This window comes from Portunus trituberculatus, chromosome 38 (genome assembly GCF_017591435.1).
Source record: "Portunus trituberculatus isolate SZX2019 chromosome 38, ASM1759143v1, whole genome shotgun sequence".
Lineage (NCBI taxonomy): Eukaryota > Metazoa > Arthropoda > Malacostraca > Decapoda > Portunidae > Portunus > Portunus trituberculatus.
In genome coordinates, this window is record NC_059292.1 from 31,099,043 (window position 1) to 31,124,042 (window position 25,000).

At 43.1% G+C, this 25,000-nt stretch overlaps 1 protein-coding gene across 1 annotated transcript in view; it reads left to right on the top strand.

Annotated features, from left to right (window-relative positions):
* Positions 1 to 25,000, top strand: part of LOC123514695 (ankyrin repeat domain-containing protein SOWAHB-like) — a 223,240-nt gene that overhangs the window by 195,330 nt on the left and 2,910 nt on the right. Inside the window, 5 exon segments of the mRNA XM_045272751.1 lie at positions 6,739 to 6,828; positions 8,324 to 8,329; positions 13,307 to 13,376; positions 14,384 to 14,473; positions 19,319 to 19,342. Of these exon segments, the coding sequence (XP_045128686.1) occupies positions 6,739 to 6,828; positions 8,324 to 8,329; positions 13,307 to 13,376; positions 14,384 to 14,473; positions 19,319 to 19,342 (280 nt within the window).

Sequence of the window (25,000 nt, forward strand, 5' to 3'; positions counted from 1 at the left end):
TAGAGAGGAAGAGGCACAACGTTCTTCAACTCCCAGATTTTTCCGTCTCGGCCGTGAACGCTACTTCATTAGACAAGACGCCCTTGTAATGCACTTTTTTTATGAAGTTGTATGCCCAAGTTGCTGCTCCAGGAAGAGGATGATCCCGCGCAAGTTGTGGGGAAGTTATGAGCGTTGCGGTGGTCTTTGTGTGTGTGTGTGTGTGTGTGTGTGTGTGTGTGTGTGTGTGTGTGTGTGTGTGTGTGTGTTGATCCATCAGGCTTGCATTCCAACTCTCGTGCAGACCTCTGGTTTGTTTCGTTCCCCAGCCATGCATTCTTACAGATGTCCAGTGTTTCCTGAAAGAGAGAAGTCACCACTGCGGGATGCAAGCCTTTGTCATTCCAGTGCCACTCTAGGAACGCATGGAAGAATTATTTTACTTTACTAGATTTAAATTGTGATGAGCCGAGTAAGTTTTCAATGAATGAGTTCAAAAACGCCTGTTTCTGCAGATAGCAAGGTGTGGTGATGCATCTCTGTTCTAACGCATAATGTTGTCACCATCGTTGATATTTGAGTTTCCTGGGTACAGATGGTGTTTTACTACAGTAGTATTTTATTTTATTGTGTTGGCTGCGGTCCCTGTGTTATGGAGACTGGCCGCCCAGGAACACGACGCACACCAGCCGATATTCCTATTTCGTGGCTGTTTTGTGGAATCCCCAAAGCGAAAGGGTGGCGGGACGCGGCGAGGGGAAAATTACAATGTATTCTGTGTCGTATTTAGCTTTTTTCTTCTTCTATTTCGTAAGCACAAAAAAAAAATGCTTATATATATATATATATATATATATATATATATATATATATATATATATATATATATATATATATATATATCACACTTGCATTTTGACATGGAAAAGCCGGAGTATTGGAAGAAGTGGCGAAGATTGATGATTTCTACAAAGATTTTTTTTTTCTGCGGACATCACATTTGCACAAACAAATATGCGCTCCTCAGTGCTTGCGCCGAAAGAGTAGCTACACAGTGATGCGAGACAGTATTAGCGCTGTTCCATAAGCAAGAACTGAAATTTTCAAGGAATTGCTTTACTGAAGTACTTTTCATAGAAGTATAATTTTGCAGTGCCGTGGTGTCAGGAAGCCATATCTTCACACGAATTGTTTATTTCCCTTACGGTTTGCCTGCACCAGTGCAGAGAACGTACAGAAAAGGAGACCTGCATATTCTCCAGCCCAGATCGCATAAGTCAGCTGAAACGAAAGACGTCAAGCAGAAATTTATTTAAGGCTCCTTAATGGACACGATGTTATAAGCAAAAGACTGCTGAAGTTGGGGCTCCATGCAACACGAGGCCTCTTTCAGCAACTCAGTTCTGCATCAACGACTTTCTGTTTGAGTTAAGGTAACTGAAGCGCTTCTGTTTGCATTGTGCAGCACTTCCACTGACTGCTTATTACACCAGTTGTCTGTATAACACTTTCTTTCCTCCCTTCCGCTCCCATTCACCCCCCTCTCTCTCTCTCTCTCTCTCTCTCTCTCTCTCTCTCTCTCTCTCTCTCTCTCTCTCTCTCTCTCTCTCTCTCTCTCTCTCTCTCTCTCTCTCTCTCTCTCTCTCTCTCTCTCTCTCTCTCTCTCTCTCTCATGCACACACGGACAGACTGATTGAGATTTTTTTCAACTGAGAATTAAAGTCAATATGATTATCAACATCGATATTTTCAATACTTCACATATTAACACTTTCCTTGAATTATAACTTTAATCTTGGGTTTGTGTGTTTGCTCTTTATTTAATATTTGTCTAAATTAAAGCCATGTTTCACTCTCATCCAATAAGAGTAAACATGTAATCTGCTGAGAGAGAGAGAGAGAGAGAGAGAGAGAGAGAGAGAGAGAGAGAGAGAGAGAGAGAGAGAGAGAGAGATCAGGACACAAAAGAACAAACAGAAGAGAGAACAGGACTGAGAGAGAAACACAATGGAGCTGACATATTAAACAGACCAACAGTTAAACAAATCGGTGACAAAATCCCAAGCTCTCTCGTCAGGTGCGGTGGTGGTGGTGGTGGTGTAGCTGGAAATAACTGCAGGTCACAGGAGAGTTAAGCTTGGTGAGGGTGTGGTAGTGTGAGGGGCGCCAGGCGGCAGGTGTGGGGCACAGGCTGTGTCGGGACAGGTATGGGTTCTGACAAGTGCCTGCGGCGACCTAAGTGATTAATTTTTCCCAGCCATTCCTGACCTCCCCGCTGTTTACATTACTGCCACCTTGTTTGTTTTGCGCCGTAATAGCGTGCGGGTCCACTCCAGCTACTCAAGTTTGATCCGTCAGGCGTCCCTGCCATAGGTCTAACACTCTCCAGTTTTTACGGCTGTGGTTACGCCTTTCGTGTCGGAAGATAATATATTACCTCACCTCTCCCCCATTGTATTCGAAAACCATCCGATTATTCTCGCCTCTCCAAGCTATTATTCACCTTAAATACGGATATCATAATTACTATATTACCCTATCAGGTGCTCCCTCATAGGGCACGCGGCCAGCCACTCTTGGGCCCATTTGTAATGTAAATGCACGGTCATTCATATTATAATTTTGCGTGACATAATAGCGACCTACGATGACTTATATACGGGGCTGTGGCGGTGCGGCGGACTGCTCGATTGCTCCAGGATCCTCGGCCCCGTGATGGCGAGATATGCCTGCCTCGCCCCGCCCCACCCCTCGTGTGAAACCTGCCAGAGGGAACGCATTTGGAGGCAAACTGACAAGGGGACGAGGGAATGAAGGCCCACGCAGGTGTTTTAAGGGTGGGAAAAAGGCGGCACGGATGTGACAGGCACTGAAGGGAACGAAGGGAAGAGAGAAAGGGTGAGTTTAGGGACAGCACGTTGCGGAGGTGATTGGAAGGGATGGAGGACGCTGGCGTGGAAATAGAGAGGGAAGATAGCGGACTCGGGGCTTTCCAGTAACATAATTAGACTATAAATTCAATTTTTTCCTTATTGTTCACGTATGCAAGTAAGTAAACAGTGTTTCAGAAGTCGATCATGTGCACTGCCTGACACATTGGAGCCTAGGAACTTATTCTCGCTCTCTTATTGCCCTTGAAGCAGGTAACCATGTACTCTTTAAGTATACGGAGCGCTGACCTGTCATTCCTGTGTATCGAGAGGGTTGTCGACGTTCAGTTGGGTATGAATGTGCGTTTATACTTGTGTGGAGGAAAAAATGTTGTAAGACCTGCTTGCAAGACACCTCTGAGGAACATGACGTTCGTGTTCTGGAAAGAATTAAACGAGAAACTCCTTGCCTTTGCATCCAAATGACGCGAACTTACCCAGTAAATCAGAATTGTATAAGGGGATGGAAATCAGCCTTTAAGAATTATTTGAAACTGATTCCATGACAAAATAATTTAGTGACAAGCGAAGGAGGACACTGTAATCCGGAGATGGGAACATTCTAGCCGGAAATTCTAATAAATGTGTGTATATGAATTAAGGTAAGACTAAGCGTGACGCAGACCAAACACAGGACCGAGAGAGGATGTAATGAAGGAGCCACGTCTCTCGGGGCGGAGAACACGAGGAGAAACAATGCCATGAATGTGATAAATGCTAAGGATGTTCGTGTGGTAATTACAGGAGGGCGGCCGGATATTTAGGGGGAGGGTACTAGTGGGAGTTGCTTAACTTTATGGTGCTGGGGGCGGGGGCGGGAGAGGGAACGAGAGAGAGAGATGGGGAAAGGGCGTTGATGGAAAATAATCTTAAGTGTGTTTTATCTTATGGGCTGAAAGGACAAATAAGTGTGGAAGAAAGAAATCAAATGTGAAAGACTAAAAAATATACATTCATTCAGTATCAATATGAATAATATATCATAAAGGACCCAAGAAAAAAAATTAAAGTATTGCATTATGAGTGATCTTGATGAAATGTATGTATTGTGTTTTCATGGCTTGCTTATACTCAAAATTCATGTCTCCTCTTGCACCACCACCACCACCACCACCACCACAGTCTTACAAGGCGCGAGGAGGCTCATTCATCTAGCAATTATACGGATCAGCAGGTTGGGGGGGGAGGGGACTGGAAGGCTCATGCCTGGTGCCCCTTGAAGGAAGGTTTGTCTGACTGGCCCACCCTTTCTCCGGCGCCGCCCTCCAGAGCCTGCCCGCACCCTCCCCACGCCCACTCCACGCCCATCACCACTCATCGCCACAATACTCTCTTATTTGCATGTGGCCATAAAGCACGTGTCCCCGCCCACACACGCCCATACGTCCCAGCTCCCCGGGGCGCCTCACACCTCACCCTCATTCAAAGAAGCGTCTTGGAGGGAAGGAGGCTGGAGGGCGAGGGGGAGATGAACGTTGTAGGGGCCAGAGATTTATGTTACGAGACTTGAGGAAGAGTTGGAGAGAGGGAGCTGGAGATGAGGCCTTACGTTAGGGAGAAGTATACTGCGGTGAGGCGGGCGCTTTGGAGAACATCGCCCAGCCAACACTGTACACATGTATACTCCTGGTGTCGCCGGCTGTAGTGTGGGCCTCAGCTTCGCATGGTGGGGGTGATACATAACCTGCGATACATTAACCTCTCCTGTACTAGGGCACATTTTTATCTTGAGATTTGGGCACGATTAAACCATTTAATTGACATCAGGAAGTGTCTATGGAGGTCTGAAAATTAATGGCCACAGTGTTCACTATTTTACTTCCCCACATTAGATTTCGAAGCTGTATAAAATCACCAAATACTAAGCAGAATGAATGTGGAAACGCGTCACGGTACTGAAGGGGTTAAGGAAAAAAAGTGTCTTGTGGAAAGTTGCGTATCGTGAATGAAACGATTATTAGACGATACGTGATTTTGAGGAGGCTTTGAAATAATTGATTTGGTTCTTCGTAAAACGTGTACTATTTTTTTTTTTTTTATTATTATTTATTCATTATCTTCTAGGCACAAATAGCCAGAGCGATCAATTACTGAAAAGAAGAATGAGTAATATGAATAATAACACATCAATATCTTTTTATATGGTAGGTGTTTACTTATCTCTAATCACTTTTGTCTTAATGTTCTAAACTTGCTATGTCTAAAATTGCGACTTTGATACTCGGACGAAACTATAATTACATGATGATACGTGAATTAAGCTCTTCAGTACCATGACGCATTTCATTATTCATTCTACTTACTATTTGATGTTTTTATACAGCTTCAGAAACTCATGTGGGGTATTAGAATAGTGAAGACTGTGACCATTAATCTTCTGACCTCCACAGACGCTTGCTGATGTCAATAAAATGGCCTAACCGCACACAAATCTCAAGGTAAAATGTGTCTCAGTATTGAAGAGGTTAAATAAGGTAGATAAAACATCGACTGAACGTATACTTAAATGGCCCTTCCTTAAACGTGAATCCTTAAATTTGAACTTTTCTCTCTTTGGTGCACATTATGAAAATTTGTGGGAGTAAGTTTTAAGAGTGTGTGGTTGGGAGGTGTGGTAGGGGTCAGGGGAGGTTAAGGTTCCGGCTGTTGCGGTGTATGGTCGTGGGAGTGGATGAATATTAATGTGTAATCTCGGGTTGTTAGTGTTCTCCGTGATTTAGTGGTTGAAAGGCCTGGGAACCCTGATGGACCGCGGCTTGGTCTGGGGAAAAAATTGTACTAATGCTTTCATTCGTATTTAGGATGTTCCTTCTTTGCCGCTACACTACATGAAGACGAGCAGCTGTTCTTGTTATTCCACTTCAGATTAAATTCCTACCACATTCAATTCCTACCGAAGAGAGAGAGAGAGAGAAAGAAACTGACTGAGTGACTGAATAACTGACTTTTTTTCTGACTGACTTACTAATGCCGCAGTCTCACCTCACCCAGCGCAGGTCATATTCTATTTCGCGTTTCACTCAGTAAATTCACGGAGGACTAGCCTATGATTATTTCGGTACAATTTATCCAGTGATTCCTAAACCATGCCTGGAATTTATGGGTGACTCGTGGGTGTTAAGTCATAAATGAATGGCTACAGTGTGAGTTCGATATAAGCTTGTAATAGTTTTTTTTTTTTTTTTTTCCGTCATTCTTCAGAAAATTGACGTAATATAGCCAATACCTTTCTACAGCACACTACCATTCACACAGCCTGTATCCCGGCATACTGTCCTAAGTCTAGAATGAACCAGGCGTTGGAGCAATCTCGACCATCCCATCCCAGGACAAAAGATAAACCTCCTGGCCTTGATCCTGTCTATCTCCCATTCCACATGACAGATAAGAGGAGATTTATTAGTACAGCTGCTCATGAACACCTGACCAGGGATGTCCCAACACCTCAAGCAGGAATGTCCGGTCCTCTATACATGTGTTAAGTCTATCCCACTGTGCTCGTTCGTTAAGGTTCTGTGATCTGCTTCGTCTCTGGTGGTGTAGCTAATTTGTTAGTGTTGCGCCATCTTTATCCCTTCAAGTATACGTCATTAATGGTGTTTCAGTTGTCTAAAGCTCCAAACCAAGACGGCGAATGAACACCATGCGAATGTTGAGCTATTCGTGAACGTGAGAAAATTGTCATATCTTTCTTTAGCTTGGCAAATACGTCACTTTCTATTCACCTTTCCTGTAAACTGATAATCCGACTCCCAGGCTTTGAGAGAGAGAGAGAGAGAGAGAGAGATATATTACTTACCTAACCTAATTTTCATCTTTTCCTCCACAGACAGCGCTCCACTGGGCCGCCAAGCAGGGCAGGACTGAAGTGGTGAAGCTCCTCGCTGGGACGCACCACGTGGAGATCAACGCCAAATCCGTGAGTGTATCAGACATCATCCTGGGGACTTGATATCGTCACCCTCACAGTCGCAGCCATATATCAGCATCACTTCCATCTCATCACTTTTATATAGCCTTATCCTCATCACACCTATAGCCTTACCCTCATCATTCTCACCATCTTGTCCATACCCAGCATCATTCTATGGCCGTATCTTCATCACACTTAGTATAGCCTTACCTTCATCACTCACGATTTTGCCCTCATCACACTTATAGCCTTACCTTCATCACTCACGATTTTGCCCTCATCATTCTCACGGTCTTTGTATCCTAGCATTACCAAGACTCGATTCTTAGGCTCGTATTGCCAAACATTTCTGTGTTTCACATTCACTGTTTCAAAAAAGGCCCTATTTAAATCTATACGAGTTTTTTAAGGTGTTTTTACGGTTCTAGAGGCAGATTCACAAGATTTCTACGTTATTAATTGGAGAAACACTCTTGAAAAGTCCGCCAATCATCCCTGTGGTCTTGGAAAATACTCGTGGTGAGAGCAATGCGTTTCTGACTACGAACCTTAGTACAGTGTCATCTTGGTCTCATCTTACCTTCGCTGTAGTATTATCTTTTCTGTCTATCGTATTCTCATCCCAGCATTCCTCTTCGCCTCACACTCATACCACCCAAACACATAACTAGGACTCGTGTCACCAGAATTAATAGTATATTCATGAATGTGATTGATCCGCTGGTGCTTAATGAACCTTAGTATTCTCTGATCTCTCATTATTTTACTATCTTATTGAAATACGAATATCCACCTTCATTTTGGGGGGGATCAATTTAAGCGCAATTTTTATTTGTCAATTTCCATGTTAAAGTAAAAGTTACTGTTGTTGGTTTTGTTTTTGTTATTATTATTATCATTATTATACGTGACTGCTTGAGCTCTTGATACGTGACACTGATCCCTGTAGTAATGACCTGTTGGTGGCCTCTCGCAACCCATCTTCCCGCTATTGGCCTGCACGTCACGCCGTCCGTCCCAGTACTGGCTGTGACTATGATAAGCTTGCCTCCAGCCGAGATGACAATATTTGCACAAGTGTTTATCGCAAGGCCAATCTGATAATCATGGCTGCTGCTCACACTCTGCGGATAATGCCTGCCTTTCCTCTCTCTCTCTCTTTCCCCTTCCCTCCCTTCCCATCATCACTTTCGCCATCATTTTTTTGTTTTATCTCACCGATTCATTTTACATAATATTTAACGCTCGACCGACCTGCTCATGGGGGAAGGAAGAGCCAGGGATTTGCATACATCCACGCCCTCCCAGTCTGTGGCGCTCCCCTTACTTCAGTGTCCCTTTCTTTCATAACTCCCTCGCTGTGCCGCACCCTGGACTACCCGCTGGCTGTCTTCACCCTCGATGTGCGTTGCTGGCGATGACCGTGGCGCCTTTTTGTTACCCTTGGAAACGCACTCCTGCCCGTCGTGTCTCTACTCGCCATCGCTGGACTTCATAACAGAATGGGGTAAGTGTTTTCATTCACGGTTTCTCTTATAAATATATGTCCCTCCTCCTCCTCCTCCTCCTCCTCCTTTACGACGTCTTATCAGATATTTGTTTACTGTCATAATTGTTTGTTTTACCCAGGGAACTTTTTTTCAACATCTTAACTTTAGTAGTGTCATTGACTGTTGGTAGTGTCTGTCTTCAGCATTAAGTACTTTATATAAGGGTTCAGTAAAGATGAGAGCTTGATGGCAAAGTGTTCCATATCAATCCCTTTATACGTGCAGTGGCAGTGATTGTTAATAGTGTTGTCAGTTACGCCGGAATGAAATGAGTAAGAGTTGACATCGCTCCATGTTTTGTAAAAGGTATGCGTTCTCTCAAGTTCTCATCTTCAGCTTCCCCTCGTTTGTCGCGACGTACCCTCACCTGTTAATCTATCCTGGTCGAGACATTTAATCCTCTTGCTTGGAAGGGTGCCAGGGTGCTTGTGTTTGATGGATAATAACGTTGTGTGGCTCCCATAGCTCATTGATTCACCTGCAGTATAGCGGTGACAGCACATACAGCTGTAGGACTGCCATGCATCACATCTAACACATCCAAAGTCACGCCAACACCCAGAGCTTTGGATTCCCTGTCACCGTTCTGCCCTCGCCTACGCTCTCACCCTTTCTACCATCATTTCCACATTATAACTATATCCTTTTATATTGCCTTTCCCATCTCGCCACCCCTTTCACTCTCCCCTAAACTCTGTCTCCCCTCTCTCTCCTCCTCCTCCCCTCCCCGCTCTCCCCCCTTTCTCCTCCTCATTTCCTGCTCGGTGATCGATATCTCCGCAGTATATGGTGGTTCCTCCCCTCTCCAGTTTTTACATTGTTAGCTTTTTGTATCTGGTCTTAATTAATACATCAGGACGGGGCGTTCTTAGCCGGGGATTAATTTATATGCAAAACTGTCGAGTTATCGGGAGGGAGGGAGGGAAGGGAAGGAGGGAGGGAAGAAGAGTTAATGTGAAGGAATTTACTCCGTGCCAGACTCGCGTGGAAGGTTTTGCTACATTCTAGCTGTAAGGAAGGGGTTTGTCTGTGGGAGGGATGCTGAGATAGGGGGCATGCTGTGTGAGGGTTTAGGTGTGGTGACGTCTACGTACTAGTGATCGAGGCTGTCCAGGTTGTTAAGTGCGAGTTATATCGTGATTTTGTCTATATTTATGATCGAAGGTTGTGTTAATCAGAGGTCATTTGGATGTCTCGTGTTTGGATTCTAGTTGTTTATGTAGGTTTAGTTATGTAGCGTGATGTGGATGTGTGAGTGCGTACATCTCTTCTTCCGCCATCTCTCTCTTCTTCTTCTCTTTCTTCGTTTTCTTCTTTTCTTCTTTTTCTTATTCATATTATTTTATTCTTTCTTTGTTTTCTTTTTTGCTTTCTTTTGATTTCTTTCTTTCTGTTTTCTGGTCCTTTTCTTTTATTTTGTTTTTGCCTCCTCCTCTCCTCTCCTCTCCTCTCCTCTCCTTTCCTTTCCTTTCCTTTCCTTTCCTTTCCTTTCCTTTCCTTTCCTTTCCTTTCCTTTCCTCTCCTCTCCTCTCCTCTTTTTTCCTCTCCTCATTTCACTTCACTTCACCTCACCTCACCTCACCTCACCTCACCTCACCTCACCTCACCTCTCTTTTGTTACTCCACTATTAGATGTAGAGAAAATTTTCTTTATCTTAGTCATCATATTCATTCTATTATCATTCACCTTGTTTAACTCTTTCAATACGATGTACAATAATTCATATAATTTAAAGAGATATATGTAGAGTCGTTATAAGTATATATACATATATATATATATATATATATATATATATATATATATATATATATATATATATATATATATATAAGAAAGAAGGGCATAAGCAATAATAGATTTTAAAGATTTATAACCAGTAAAATATTTGGAGGTGTCTGCAGAACAAGAAAATGCTTCTCAAATTAGTTAGTGATTAAGGAAACGTGTACAGAATAGCATTGGAAAAGTTAAAAGGCCAGTTATTCCTCAACATTATGATTGTCGGGGTGTAGCGAAGGTGTGGCCGGGACGTGAAGACACTACGAATATTTGCCGATGTCCGGTACTCCAGCCATCGAAGTCATTACTGGATGGTGTTGTGGATACAGCGAGGTTTTCATTGATGGAGAATTATGTCGGTATCCGAACGTGAAATCGATGCTATTAGTACGCCAGATTAGACGCAATACGTTCGCAGTACACACCTGTTGCGTCCATTACAAGTCACTCTTTGTAAACGACTCTGAAAATGTGTTGTCTGCGCCTCTGTAATTGGCTGCTGGTGATGTACTGTAATGTAATCGGTACCCTTAGGTGTTTGAGATTACAACATGACCTCTTTTAGTTACATTTGTTACATACTTCCATTTCCTCCATTGCGGCAGAGTGGTGGATGTTTACGAATTCGAGGAACAAAGGTATTACCATAAAGAATACTTCCTTGTGTAAAAGAAAATGTGTGTTGAAAAATGTAGTCTCGTATATCTTACTGACTAAACTGTTGCATTGATTCATCCACGCATCACTAAAATAGCTGACCTGACATGTGATTGTGGTCATGATGTGGTGGTGGTTGTGGTTTGTGGTGTTAATGGTGGTAGTGGTGGTGGTAGAAACGGTAGTAGAAGTAGTAATAATAACAGCAGCAGCAGCATCAGCAGCAGCATCAGCAGCAGCAGTAGCAACACCAGTAGCAGACGTACTACGAATAGAGAGAGAGAGAGAGAGAGAGAGAGAGAGAGAGAGAGAGAGAGAGAGATAACGAACAAAGAGATGCACAACAGAAAATAGTGACACATAAAACTAATTATTCGCACTGCTGCTGCCTGGAGTGTGACGCGGTGTTATGATGCGGTGTGGTGCAAGGAGGGGGACAAACAATTGCCGCTGCTGTGTGGTGACGCGCAGGCAGGACAGAGGCGGTGGTGACAGCAGGGTGGCAATGCAGTGACGGAAGAGTGGTTCCATGGGTGACCTGAGAATAGTTTGGTGAGTGGCGTGTGAGTGCAAGGTGTGGGAGTCAGTGATACAGTTTTCAAAGAGAAGCGGTGGTGGTGGTGGCGGCGGTGGCAGCGGCAGCGGCGAGGGATGCAGTATATAGTGTGGTGGCAGGGTGGCAGGGCGACATATTGTCCGCGCAGCAGTTTTAATTACTGGAGGTGCCTCGTTAGGCTCGTTGCAGCTGTTAACAGAGTCGTCGGGCGCTCGGGTCGACACAACAGTCCGGGTCGATTGAAGAATTACTTGTCGAGCACAGGTACGATGCTGCAATTGTTGCTAACTGCCGGGTGCATCGTTTGTCCGGGTTGATTGGTCGTTACTCCGCCCGTTTTAATTATGGCAAAGGCGATTTGCAATATAAGCGACCGGAAAGAATGGAAGTGGCAGGGGGAAGCGAGCCTTGCGTTAGGGGCGACATGGCTGACTTTGGGTCGCCGGCGGCCATGGAATGTGTCATCAGTGCCGCACCGCCTGATAGACTAACTCTTCCCCTCTCGCTGTTGATATTAATATGTATGTGGAAATTACCACGCGCTGCCCGAGGCGCGATAATTGCCTTATTTCTCACTCGCACTGTTGCCTTTGCTCCGCTCAGATTGTTTGTTTATTATTTGTTGCGCGTGTGTCGCCGCGTTGGTGTGTGTGCCTGTGTATGTGTGCAGGGGATGTGTGTTCGCGCCACGCACCTGCCGGGTTACAAATGGCCACTGTCCGCGCTGCCCCACATAATGCACGCGGTATTTTGATTTAATCTGAATCTACTTATCAGATTAACACCCCAAGTGCGCCCGAAATCCTATATTAAAGTTTGTTTGGGAATAAACCAACGGTGGTCTTGCAAAATCCTTTCCCCCCCTTACCTTCCCTGTTCTCTCCCTTTCCCCCCTTCTCTCTCTCTCTCTCTCTCTCTCTCTCTCTCTCTCTCTCTCTCTCTCTCTCTCTCTCTCTCTCTCTCTCTCTCTCTCTCTCTCTCTCTCTCTCTCTCTCTCTCTCTCTCTCTCTCAACACCCCTTGTCGTTGCTCCCAACCTCTTTATTTACTTCGTCATCTTTACTCAAGTTAATACTAAGTTTGCTGTGATGTTCTTTTGTTTTGAGCGCGGCTGGCAGAGCGTTTGAGGGAGAACTTACATGCAGGTGACACCAGTTACAGACAGCGTTTATCAGTCAGTGTTGATCGTGTGTTCTCGTTTTGTTCTGTATTGTAAGATAACTCGTAACTCTTACATATACACTAGAGACTTGTTTTGGTTTTGTTCACCTTCACGCACTGATAGCAGGCTTCGAGAACAGCCTTGCCCATTCCTGCCCCACTTTTATCATTGTTATAATTACACTACTCGTAATGACACACCGTGATCAATTCCCGGGTGCAGCACGATGAGTCCAGTATCATTCGTCCAGTGTGCGAGGATACATCTGAAACACATCCACCCACGCTTATTAGCTGCAGTTTCTTGTGATATAAAACTTCGCCTTGTGTTTCTCAGAAATTTCAGAGATTAGTCTTCAGTGGTTTGATTTCTCATTGACTTTGGCTTCTTAAGAACAACGCAGCTATGAACTCGTGAGTCTGTCATGGTCTGGAAATTTGTTTGGTTTCAAAATTAACTTTAACCAGTGAACACATTTCAAGATCCAAATGAATTGAAAAGATAATACACGTGAACACTAACCTTACGTTTCTTCTTCCACATCCAACAAGACAACCTATATACATTATGATCCACATCCAGCCATCCCAATCTCTCCATCCACACCGTCCAAACACATTCCCTTAATGTTGATTCCCCTTCTATCCTTCTATCCATCCCCTTCACCCAAACCCCTCTCCATATTTTCGATCCCTTCTCCACCTGCCCCACATTTTGATCCCTCCCTCCACCGACCCAAGCAAGCGTGTTGTAACCTTCATGTCCCTCCACCCGCAGGGCTACACGCCGCTGCACATCGCCGCCATGTACAACCGCACCGAGGTGTTTGACCTGCTCGTGCACTACGGTGAGTTTACCACACACACACACACACACACACACACACACACACACACACACACACACACACACACACACACACACACACACACACACACACACACACACACACACACACACACACACACACACACACACACACACACACACACACACACACACACACACACACACACACACACACACACACACACACACACACACACACACACACACACACACACACACACACACACACACACACACACACACACACACACACACACACACACACACACACACACACACACACACACACACACACACACACACATATATATATATATATATATATATATATATATATATATATATATATATATATATATATATATATATATATATATATATATATATATATATATATATATATATATATATATATATATATATATATATATATATATATATATATATATATATATATATATATATATATATATATATATATATATATATATATATATATATATATATATATATATATATATATATATATATATATATATATATATATATATATATATCTCTCTCTCTCTCTCTCTCTCTCTCTCTCTCTCTCTCTCTCTCTCTCTCTCTCTCTCTCTCTCTCTCTCTCTCTCTCTCTCTCTCTCTCTCTCTCTCTCTCTCTCTCTCTCTCTCTCTCTCTCTCTCTCTCTCTCTCTTCCATTCCAGTTCGGACCAGCTAATTTTTATAGTAATGTGTCGTCACTTGTTAAACATTATTGCCTCGTCATAAGAAGCTTTATTGTTCACAGTGACCAATATTCAGTATACTACGAGTATATAGTGCTACCACCCATCACATTTCGTTGACGGTTCATTATTTTTATACCAATTTGGCAGCTGACACACAAGATTACCATACATAACCATTCAGTATTGGCCCATAAACCCACTCGCATGCAGGTAAGTTAGAGTAATAGAGATGGAGAATGGAAATATTTATACTGAAAAAAGAAATTTGGTTTACAGGTGCTGATCTCAACATGAGGGACTATTCGGGAAAGAAGCCTCGCACCTACAACACCATCGCCTCCACAGTCTCGCAGGACACGCAGAGACGTAAGTATGATAAGGCAGACCACGCTGGGATGTTACGCACTACTCAGTCACTGGGAATCGACACCCACCTGAGCAGACGACCACCGAACGAGGACCTCCACAGGGGCGGCACATGGCACGGTAGCCTGGAGTCTCGCCTCGACCGGGCCAAGCGAGTCGGGTCAAAGAGGTTCCAACGCATCAAAAAGTCACTTACCATGAACGCCTACGATAAACCCTTGACTTCCCCAGTGCACCGCCGCCGTCCTCTCTCAGATCCGTTCCCTGAGGAGGAGGAACACTAATTTCTCTCTTTTCTCCCTTGCCTTAACTGATTCCGTCTCTCTCTCTCTCTCTCTCTCTCTCTCTCTCTCTCTCTCTCTCTCTCTCTCTCTCTCTCTCTCTCTCTCTCTCTCTCTCTCTCTCTCTCTCTCTCTCTCTCTCTCTCTCTCTCTCTCTCTCTCTCTCTCTCACACACACACACACACACACACACACACACACACACACACACACACACACACACACACGGTAGCTCGGTAGCTCAATGGTTAGAGCGCTAGCTTCACAAGCCAAAGGACCGGGGTTCGATTCCCCGGCCGGGTGGAGATATTTGGGTGTGTCTCCATTCACGTGTAGCCCCTGTTCACCTAGCAGTGAGTAGGTACGGGATGTAAATCGAGGAGTTGTGACCTTGTTGTCCCGGTGTGTGGTGTGTGCCTGGTCTCAGGCCTATCCGAAGATCGGAAATAATGAGCTCTGAGCTCTTTTCGTAGGGTAACGTCTGGCTGTCTCGTCAGAGACTGCAGTAGATCAAACAGTGAAACACACACACACACACCTGCCGTCTCCCATCACACGTACATAATCCTTGTAGTTATAGAGTTCAACAGCCCCCCAAAAAAGTCTACTTAGTATAATTATAATGTCAATGGTTGTGATTAAAATGGTAATGAGTTTGGTGGCATTCATATTAATTAGGTCGATAGCCTGTTGTCTTCATTGGTGCTTGGGTCGCGGTGGCTTCGTAAAACATTAGGTCTGTGTTCATAAACGTGCTTCTCTCACCACGACTATTATCCAAGGCTAGAGATGATTAGCTGGGGTTTTCAAGAGTGTATTTCCATTTGATGTGGAAACCTTATTATTCTGCCTCTAGAACCGTAAAAACATCCATAAAAACTCACATAAATTTAAATAAAGCCTTTTTAAATTGTGGAGGTGAGGCGCAGAAATGTTTGAGAATACGAGCTTTATTAGAAACAGGCGTCCCTACATAACATCATAGAGGCTTGTGTGAGCGACTCCAGCTTTTTGTATATGTGCCAAAATATTTAGGGTTGTTAGTTTTTGTTAAGTTGCATATCACCTTCGTACGTTTCCATGGTTGATTGATAAGTTGATTTAGTATTACAGTTTACCTATACCTGTGGTTTGCAAAGTGTATGAACGTGTAGTTTGCAGTGAATGTGCATAGATAAGAGGATGGTGCTTTGAAGTCAATAGTGATTAAGAGATTTTTTTCACTTTACCAGTACATTGAAGTGGGCAAACTCTGATGCAAAGACATATGCTGTAGTATTGTAGTAGTTCCTCGAAACTGAAGGAGTGGTAGGTACAGGCAGCTTACGAGAAACCCACCTCGTGAATGCCTTGGTTTATGACTACAAATTTATAGTATGTCTAAACAGCTGACGAGTCGATGGTAACTGTTGCGATAGTGACTGTGATGCTTTTTACAGACTTGGAGTTTATAACATGTACTTCTTCTTACGTCCTTATTCGCACTGTAGTAAGGTCAGTCACCCGCTCGAGTTAACTTTTTTCCGTTTCTATTTTTTTTTCTTGTATTCTTATAGTCCATGTTTATTCTTATCACGCCTCAAAATGTCTTTCGATCTTATTCTCCGTCTACCCACACTCCTTCTCCCCGTAACTGGTATTAGCATTACCTTCAGCACTGGTTCCTCCTCATCTCATTTATACAGTGTGATAATGGTGCGGCCTGTCTTCTTCGGGTGTCTAGCATGAAGGCAGGAAATGTCAGAGCCGTCACAATAATCGTCCATCATTATATAAGACCCTTCGTTGTTCCTGTTGGCGTCAAAACTCGCTTCGGTTTATTTATCCATATAACCAGCAAGTCTGACGCACGCCTATTAATTCACTATACATTCCTATGGTGTACAAAAAATACTCAGCTTCTTTTTTATTTAGTCACCCATGTAGTGAGTGTAATGATGTAAGTGTAAATTATAAGCTATTAGTTTTGTGCCTTGCGAAGCGTCCATAAAAAGCTGGTGGTGATACATGAAATACAACCCAGCATCACCTTACCACTCCCCCCCCCTCTCCATTTAGCACATACAAAACGAAAAATAAAACCAAGCAAAAACTAACGAAAGCGCGAGGTGACAGGCGGACTCAGGTTCACAAAGAGGTCACAAATCACAGTAAGATTGCATCCTTAGGATTTTAGTACGCTGCTTTCTCAGCCATATCGTAGTTTAGGCTGCATTGTGGGAACTGATCTTATTCATCTGTGATTCACTGAATGATTCTTTCAAACAACTGGGATTTTCTTCTTCGTTGTGTTTTTTTTTTTTTTTTCGCGTATTGTATTTGTTTGTGATTTACTGGTTCCCAATAGTAGCTGGATTTTCTTTCTCGTATACTCTTGTATTCATTCATTGTATATGTATAGAGCATTCAGTAAGATCGCTGTCTCTTTTTTGTTATGTTAGGACTTGATGAAAGTCTTGTAGCGAGAGACCGAACAATTCGGTGTAGTAGATCCATGATTTAGTACACTAGTAACTCAACACGTGAAGTAAAAAATGCCTTCAGGTCAGCTGTTCTTTTCACCCTCTGAACGTTACTCCACTCTGCTCCTCACCGGCGGGCCAGTGGGAGGGTGGAGTAAATGTATAAGTGTGTCGCATTTAACACAGTGCCTGCTACACGAGTCTGTTTCGATGTATAAGGAACAGTAATGGTTAAATTGCGTTCAGTAACGTTTACACATAAACAGAACATTGGCATCTAGCTCGTGCGTGGCGATGCTGTGGTCACCCTCATTCCCTCACTGCTGGGAAGCGCACCACGCCAAGACTTAATTAGATTACAAGATTGCTGGTGTTACTTTAGTGAAACATCCTACGATCCATATCAAATGTCTCCTAGTAATCTTCTTTATTACGCAATTTTATGTCTGGCTTGAAAATAAAGACCGTCTTACTTAAAACTTATTGCATCTCTACCCTAACGACTTCTCAGTAAATTAAAAAAAAAACAATCGAACACTAAATCTACAGTATGCGTTACAACCCAACATTTTCACGCCTAAACCAGATGGCAGCACCTGCAAGGTTCGCATTATCTAATCCGGCAAAGATAACAATCTGATAAGACAACACCGTTTCCCGCCACGCCCAGCCCCGTCATGCTGTTACTCTCCGTCCCCACTCTGCTCCGCCTCACCTCGCCGCGCCTCGCCTTGCCTCGTCACACTGCACCATTTAGCAGCACATACTTTCTCCATCCTCCCACATCACATCGATCTAGAGTTGTGTGTCGTGTATTATGCGTCTGTCAAAACAAAAAATGTCGCGCCGTCCGTATTGTATTCATCATCGCTTAGTGTTCAGGCGCCTGCTGTTGTTGGAAAGTCAAGTGGCAACTGAGAGCCGGTACAATAATACATATAAGCAAGCAAGAACTAAGGACGTGTGTTTAGAGGAGATTCAAAAGTATTTAACTGAAGCGTCAAATCTCTGTTGTAGACGCATAACACACACACACACACACACACACACACACACACACACACACACACACACACACACACACACACACACACACACACACACACACACACACACACACACAATTTTTCCGTGCCAGTCCTCTGTTCCACTCACGCTACACACAACGCCCACTCACTACCGCCACAGTGACGCAAGGAAGCAAGTACTACAACACCTCCACTAGACTTACTCGACCTGGGGATCAAATTTACAGCAGAATATTGAATTACGGCGCCTTGTATACCTTCGTTAGAGGAGCGGGGCATGAAAAGGTAATGAAAGGCGAAGGAAGGATAATGAGTGAACATGGAAGGGGCCTTAATACTTTCATGGAGGCGCGGCCCTTCTGTCGCACTACTCTGAAGGACAGGCGTTGTTTCCTCGTCGCGGTTGACCAGCTCGTGCTTTTCCGTGCCCTTGGGAGTGTCGCGTGGCTGTCCTTCACGATTTAGGAGAGATATGTAAGGATGTGTGGAGTGGTACTTGTCGTGTTGATCTTTACTTCTGGTGTGGTGTTATTCTGTATGGGGTGCTAATGTGATCAGTAGTGTTAATTTTAAGGGTGTGTTTAATATAATGTACATTTTGTGTAACTAGAAATGTACAGTGGAAAAAAAAAATGCCAGGACTAAAGAACAAGAACATAGAGCAGTATTTAACCCCCTTCAGTATCATGACGCGTTCCTATGTTGATTCTGGTTACTATTTGGCGATTTTATGCAGCTTTAGTAACTTGTGTAGGGGATTAAACAAGGCCATTAATCTTTTGACCTCCAAAGAGCCTTCCTAATGTCAATAAAATGGGCTAATCATACACAAAACTCATGGTTAAAAATGTGTCCCAGTACTGAAGGGGTTAAGAATGTTGAATATATATTGCTTTAGTGCTTAGAAAGAAAACGTAATCATATTGCTGCACATTCTATTATTCATTGATGTAGGATACCAACAACATTACTTTCGGAAGATTTTTTAATTAATTATTTTTTTTATTTATTTAATTTTATTTACTTATTTTTTTCAATAATATGGCTTGCTAATTTTTTTTTCTCCCTTGCAGGAATCGTGCAGCGAAGGAATTCTGGTGAGTAAAGAACGGCCTTTTGTTTGTGTTGTGGCGAGGAGCACGCCGCCTCAGTGATAGATGGCTGTGTGGCTGGGCGTTCATGTGTACCATTCATTCTTGGGCTCCACCTAACCCACAGCCTGATTCATCAAAGTGCAGGATTTTCAGGATTCTGCAGGGTTTTTTTTTTTTTTTTTTTTTTTTTTTCAGTCATTGAAGGAAACAATGAATGTGTTCGCAAGGAAAAGACACATACACTTCAGGTGAATGTATTCTATCTATTCTGTCCCCTCTCTCTCTCTCTCTCTCTCTCTCTCTCTCTCTCTCTCTCTCTCTCTCTCTCTCTCTCTCTCTCTCTCTCTCTCTCTCTCTCTCTCTCTCTCTCTCTCTCTCTCTCTCTCTCTCTCTCTCTCTCTCTCTCTCTCTCTCTCTCTCTCTCTCTCTCTCTCTCTCTCTCTCTCTCTCTCTCTCTCTCTCTCTCTCTCTCTCTCTCTCTCTCTCTCATAGTCGATGATGAATACTACGTATTCCTTTAAAAAGACATACTTTAGAGATGATGGCAAGTTATGTCCGTTGAGATGTGGAACGTCGTATGGGGTGATAATAAAGACTTATCAATTACTTAACAAGTGTGGATGCGCAGCTGTACATGGAACACATATTAGTAGACCCCTTGAGACCAGCACGTCCCAGAGGCCTGCCTCACCCGTCCGTCATTATCAATCAGGGCAGCCAGAGAAGGAAAAAAAATATCTTATACATGAAGCCATTAGAAACTTTCCTGGTCGGCTAATTATCTCGTGAATATTGAGGAGATGGTGGTAGGGAGTGGAGTGGCGATGGCCCGACACGACACAAACACTGCTGGGATTCAGACTCCCGCTCGCTGCCCCTGCTACCTCTGCCCGCTTGGCGACGACTGCCAGTTGGGACGAGGAGCAGAGGGTGAATGATGATTGTCATGTGTAAGATACCTTCTCTATTATATTTACTGGAAGTGACATCCAAAACTGTTCTTTACCATTTCTTTTAGCGTGTGTAGTAACAAAATACGGTTCATAATAGCAAATGAGTTTTTTTTTCATTCATGAGAGTTTTTGATACGTATTTAGCATTTGTTCACCTGCTGATTCCCTCGCCCAGACTTATGTAATGTCTATTTCTTGTGTCTCAGCACCGCCAGGTAATGTTTAGCCTCACCATGAATACCTGAAGTGACGTGAAGCGCGGTTTATTTGTTTACGTAGTTTTAGTCTAATCCCACGAAGGGGAACTTATGGGACTTGACGCGGCTGTTTGGCTGCTTAAGAGGCCCCTGTAGTAAACCAAGGGGAGTGAGTTAGATGGCTTGAAAGCAACATTTGACGTGTACCGACCTCCTTCCTCTATATGTAGTACTGTACATGTAGTTAGTGATTTTACTTGTTCGTATATCAGAAAAACAGGTTATGCAAGTGTCGAGGTTATGATACATGGAATCGTCTTGTTCTCTTTTTGGATCAACGGGAAATTAAGTTTATTGGTAATTCGTTCATCACCCATCAGGAAAGTAAATATCTTGGGTATGTTTTCATATTTAGGCGTTATACGTGAGAAATTTACAAAGCAAAGAAGGAAAAGATACAGAAAATAGGGATGGTGCTTCTGTGTGTTCTTTGATTAACACCCCTATAGTGAAAAGTTGCCTGGAGTATCTGAACAGAAGAGGAAGCTGATTAATTAAGCACAGTCTGTTTTCCCCCGTTCAATAATTACTGTGCGGGGGAAAGGCGCCACCAAAAGGGGAACGCTTTAAGGGGCACTAATTGACTACTTTACCTTTAATGGCATGCCACTACTTAAAACTGCCGCAATTCACTGTTTATTTTTTTTTTTCTTTTCAGTGCGATTTCCTTTATTTTTCTTTTTTTTTTTATTTCCCTTCAGTTCCTCCCATGTGCATCTTGAGAGTGCATCGGTAATATGTCGTTTGCTTCACTTCTCTAGGTTGTAGTCCGCGCTCCGTGTTGGTGCAGACGATACGCACAGGGCGTAGGTTACTCCCTCTGTTGATAGTTAATTAAGACCTCTTTGCTTTCCCGGATTTTTTCGTGTCTCCTGTCGCAAAAGTTTTTAAGTAAAGACACGTGAAGGAGTGGAGGAGATAAGGAGAAGGGACGAGATCACATTTCCTCCTCCGTCGTCGTCTTTATTCCTTCCTCTCTCCTTCATCGCGGCATTTGTTCTGCGTCTCGCTTACTACATCGGATCAAACTTTCATTGTACCACGCGACTCACGAAATATCTATATTTGCTGTGTGTATGACTTTCAGAGTTAAACTTTATAATGAAAGCCGCGACGTTTTGAGGGTTATTACTAGCTCAGAGGGTATAATTTTACAAAGGTTATTTTCTGTGCCCATTTACATTATTCTTGCTTTCAATATTTCAAGAGCACTTTTTAGGAACTTATTAATTTGTAAGTTAGCTGACAGATATTCACGGTAGGCCAGACAATCAGCTTCACGCTACGGTCTTTGTGACATCCCTCATATGAAGTGTTTCTCGTTTAGTGACATCCAAAAATTGACCCAATATTTTTCCCGTTGTGTTTCTGTTGAGAGATTACATAGCTCAAAGGATTATACAGTAGCGAGGTTGGTCTTCCCGAGGAGCGGACGAGGAGAAACGTGTATTCGTATTGTGAGATCAAGCACCCTGAGGAAGGCCTTCATAATAAACTTTTATTAATCATCTGAGGTTAAGAAACTTCTCATAGACACGCAAATTACCCGTCCCCCCCCCTCTCTCTCTCTCTCTCTCTCTCTCTCTCTCTCTCTCTCTCTCTCTCTCTCTCTCTCTCTCTCTCTCTCTCTCTCTCTCTCTCTCTCTCTCTCTCTCTCTCTCTCTCTCTCTCTCTCTCTCTCTCTCTCTCTCTCTCTCTCTCTCTCTCAACTCACCTATAATGCTTTATTTGTGAGCACAACGCCCAGGGCCCATCAAAGTGGGGCGTGCAAAGGAGGGCGGGGCGCTGCGGCCACACAAGTGACGTGTTTTACAAAGTGGATCATGACCTGGGTCTTTACCAACACCACCTGCCTAAGTCTTCACACCTTATCTTCACACGTTACCCTCGTTGCTTAACCCGCACAATAATAATCTTCTGTTTACATGTTAGAATACTGATCAACATAACTAATGAATGGCTTTACATAGAGGTTAGCAATCGTTTATCTTGTCCAGTGTTTTATAAAATCATGAACTACGTATGCAGCAACTGTTGGTGCGATATATTAGGTGGGTTGTTGTAAAGGCCTTGCTCAACGGGACCGTTTCTATAATCTTCCGCAGAATTTCCAGTCACTCCCTCGTTCCTTGACCATTTCTTTGAATGTTAGTTTATAGTACTATGCCCTTCTTGGTGGCTCTCGGGAACAGTTGCTTTCGTTACAAAACACTCACAATGAAGTGTCTGCCGCTTGAGTATTAATAGTGAGACATTTCAAACTTGTTACCTACTCTCTAATTTTTTTTTTTTTTTTTTTTTTTTTGTCATTTACGTTATTCACGTCAGAAACTTCTCTGACCATTACAAAGACGGACAAAGCCATGTAACGTTTTGTATTTGCCAGACTTTGCTTTTATCCAACACGTCAAAACTTCTGGTCTTACACATCTGGCGTGCTTTCCATTCCACTGTTATTTTCGACGGTTTTTTTGTAAAAAAAAAAAATAAATAAATAAAAATAGAAAGGAAGAACTTATGGGTTGTCCTGCTCTAGCTGAAGAGGGACTTCTTTCTTGTTCCTTCTTTCTGTTAGTGTGAATGAATGGACTGTGGTGAGACTGGAGTGTCCACTGTGAGGTGCGAACTATATTGACCCTCAGTGGCCTTAGTGTTGTGTTGAAGCTGCTTTCCACGTTCACCACAAAGTTATGTTTTATAGGGACTGGGAGTATTAATAATTGTTGAATACTGATGTGTTTATTACGTGGGTGCAAGTTCTTGCCTTTTTCTTTCAGAAAACAATTGAAGTAAGTGTTTCCTAGTATTTGTATATGTGTACGCTAACCCTTTATGATATCCTTAGTGCAATGTCAAAAATTATAGATAGGGAAGTATTGTTTTTTTCGATTTACGTGTAGAGACCACCTTGAAAGTATAGAGTCCTCCCCACCCCCTCCCCGGCCAGAACGTGCACAGCAGGAAGCTGTGGATAACCTCGAGGACATGGACGACACCTCGAGTCTCATCTCGTGGCTCACCTCAGTCATCACCTCCGACAGGCACTAATGAGCACTCACACGCACTACCATTTTCACCTTTCACAGTACATAACTTTGTGTCACCGCATGTACGTACTGTACATAATGGGAAAATTTTATCCGCATTGGTCATTATAAAATTTTAAAGCACATTTCATTCAAATTAGATTTGCTAAAATATTTTATGAGAAGTAAATTAAATAAAGGGAAAACTTTGTCAATTGTGTGATATACAAAGTTATCTGGTGTGAGAATTTGCTAATTATACTTCTTTATTCGCCAAACGAGCCTTTAGGACAGTCGCTAACAGTCTTGTAAGGCGACCGTAGAGCATTCATAGCAATGCAGCGCGCAAATACTTATAAGAAAATAATTAAATAGAGCGTAATTCATGCAGCAGTTCAATCATGTAGTAGCACTGGCTAACTGCTAGCCGATTTGTCTTGCTAGTGCTGTAGTTTGCCTTGCTCTTGCTTCAGTTACTCTGCCACTCGTAATCACTGCCGGGATAGTTCAACACTTGCTCCTAACCCTTCTCCGCCACACCCTTCTGATCGCTTTATATAAAGAGACAGTATTTCACTAAATCTCCTTGCAGTTCTAACTAGCGTCACAAACCTTCAATCTTAATAACCCTGATTGCCTTCTTTCCTTCTCGCGGTCTTGATGCCTAACCCTGATTGCCTTCTTTCCTTCTCGCGGTCTTGATGCCTAACACTCGTCTTTAATAGTACTAACCTAACTGTGTGTCCCTTCGCATCTTGTCTTCTGGCTTCCTCACCGACACCACCACTACGCACGGCCTCCAGATCAGCTACACCAGAAACGACATCGCCGCCGCCACCAGCGTAAATCAAGTCGAGGTCACAACAAAAGCAGTTCGTCCCGTCGCCACAGCTTCGGCGAAGCTGTGGCGGCGATGCTCTTCCGACAGGTAGCGCCAGCATGCCCGTGTGTCGCTCCTACCCTCACAATCATACCATTGAAACTATGTTCTTTTTATGTGTTCTTGTTTTCTGTGTGTGTTTGCTGAACAGGGTTTTGTGTGGGATGTAGCACTTGTTTTTTGTTGTTTGTTTTGTTAACCTTCCACGATCTTTTCATGAAAGGTCCAATTAGAAAGGTGTTATTCTACACAGTTTGGGCCAAAACGTGGGAGTTACTGATACAACATTATCCGTGATATCGGTCCTTTATTTTCTTAACACTATCAATGACATTCTAACCTCTCCTATTCAATCAGTGTCATTTTTTATCTCATAAATTTAGATATCCAATGCAATTATAATTACTTCTTTTTTTTTTTTATTTAACTGGACGGTCAAGGTCTAATCAATCAATCACTCATATAGATGGGTTGAATACTAGTTGTCCAGTTTTGTTTTGTTTTGTTTTGTTATAAGTATCGGTACAACCATAATAAAAGGTTGG